Raw genomic sequence first — 1,820 nt, 5'->3', positions numbered from 1 at the left:
AATTAGTTGTTTATCAAATAATATCATGTTATTTGTTATGATAGATTTAAAACATCCTGGTATATATACTGGTGTTTACTAATTTAATTCATAGATACAATCAGTTGTTTATCAAATAATATCATTTTATTTGTTATTATAGATTTAAAACATCCTGGTATATATACTGGTGTTTACTAATTTAATTCATAGATACAATCAGTTGTTTATCAAATAATATCATTTTATTTGTTATTATAGATTTAAAACATCCTGGTATATATACTGGTGTTTACTAATTTAATTCATAGATACAATCAGTTGTTTATCAAATAATATCATGTTATTTGTTATTATAGATTTAAAACATCCTGGTATATATACTGGTGTTTACTAATTTAATTCATAGATACAATCAGTTGTTTATCAAATAATATCATTTTATTTGTTATTATAGATTTAAAACATCCTGGTATATATACTGGTGTTTACTAATTTAATTCATAGATACAATCAGTTGTTTATCAAATAATATCATTTTATTTGTTATTATAGATTTAAAACATCCTGGTATATATACTGGTGTTTACTAATTTAATTCATAGATACAATCAGTTGTTTATCAAATAATATCATGTTATTTGTTATTATAGATTTAAAACATCCTGGTATATATACTGATATTTACTAATTTAATTCATAGATACAATGAGTTGTTATCAAATGTAGCCAATACAGTATCAATATCATCATGTTATTTGTTATTATAGATTTAAAACATCCTGGTATATATACTGGTGTTTACTAATTTAATTCATAGATACAATCAGTTGTTTATCAAATGTAGTCAATACAGTATGAATAATATCATGTTATTTGTTATTATAGATTTAAAACATCCTGGTATATATACTGGTGTTTACTAATTTAATTCATAGATACAATCAGTTGTTTATCAAATAATATCATGTTATTTGTTATTATAGATTTAAATCATCCTGGTATATATACTGGTGTTTACTAATTTAATTCATAGATACAATCAGTTGTTTATCAAATGTAGTAAATACAGTATCAATAATATCATGTTGCAGCAACCATTCAACATTCACGAACCTTAGATATAGGCGACGATGTGCATAAATATATTTTGGATCTTTTTTGCAAAACCGGAAGTGCCACAGTTCAATAGGTGCAAGAATAGTTAATCGGCTCTAGAAGTCGTATTTTTCGGTCGATTTTCTTTGGGTTTGCTTTTTTGGAATCTACTGGCAAAATCTGAAAGAATAGCAGTTTAAAAATTTCAAAATTCGAAAATTTGTCGCAGACATTTTTTTTGCCAAATTTTGCATTTTTTTCATTTTTTTTGCTTTTTGTCTGATTAATCTGAAAAAAATTGAGCAAAGACAGTTTAAGAAAGTAAACAAAATGGTACAGTAAAAGTTTCAATTTCACTTCCGGTTTAAACAGGAAATCGATGTTCACTTCCGGTTGAATATCTTCCGGTGTAATTTGTATAGGACAAAAAAATTCATGCTGATAGATAGACAAAGTTATGACCAAAAAACGAAGAAAAAAAAATCCGGAACAGACGTGAAACTTTGGCCGCCATTTTGATTTCCCTGAAACTCTTCGATTTTTATTCAGCCAATTTGGCTGAACCGAATTTCAAAATTTTGGTGTCAAATGAAAGAACATAAAAATTAAGAGAGATCGCAGGAAGCCGATTTTTGAATTTCGATTTTGCTTTTTTGCAATTTGCGATTGAATTTTTTCAATATTTGATGGCGTATATCTCTTGACCTTGACCTTTGATGACCTTGACCTTTATAGGGTCAAAG

General features: G+C 26.4%; 1 protein-coding gene across 1 annotated transcript in view; it reads right to left on the bottom strand.

Moving 5' to 3' along the window:
• Positions 1-1,183: 1,183 nt before the first annotated feature.
• The window catches only part of LOTGIDRAFT_155271 (hypothetical protein), a gene marked incomplete at both ends in the record, with an annotated part of 3,043 nt that continues 2,406 nt past the window's right edge, over positions 1,184-1,820 (bottom strand). Inside the window, one exon of the mRNA XM_009066843.1 lies at positions 1,184-1,257. Coding sequence (XP_009065091.1) covers positions 1,184-1,257 — 74 coding nt within the window. The remainder of the gene's footprint in view (positions 1,258-1,820) is intronic.

Source organism: Lottia gigantea (genome assembly GCF_000327385.1).
Source record: "Lottia gigantea unplaced genomic scaffold LOTGIsca_8, whole genome shotgun sequence".
Classification (NCBI taxonomy): Eukaryota; Metazoa; Mollusca; class Gastropoda; family Lottiidae; genus Lottia; species Lottia gigantea.
Note: the sequence above shows the minus strand (reverse complement) of the source record. Positions and strands in the feature narration are given on the sequence as shown.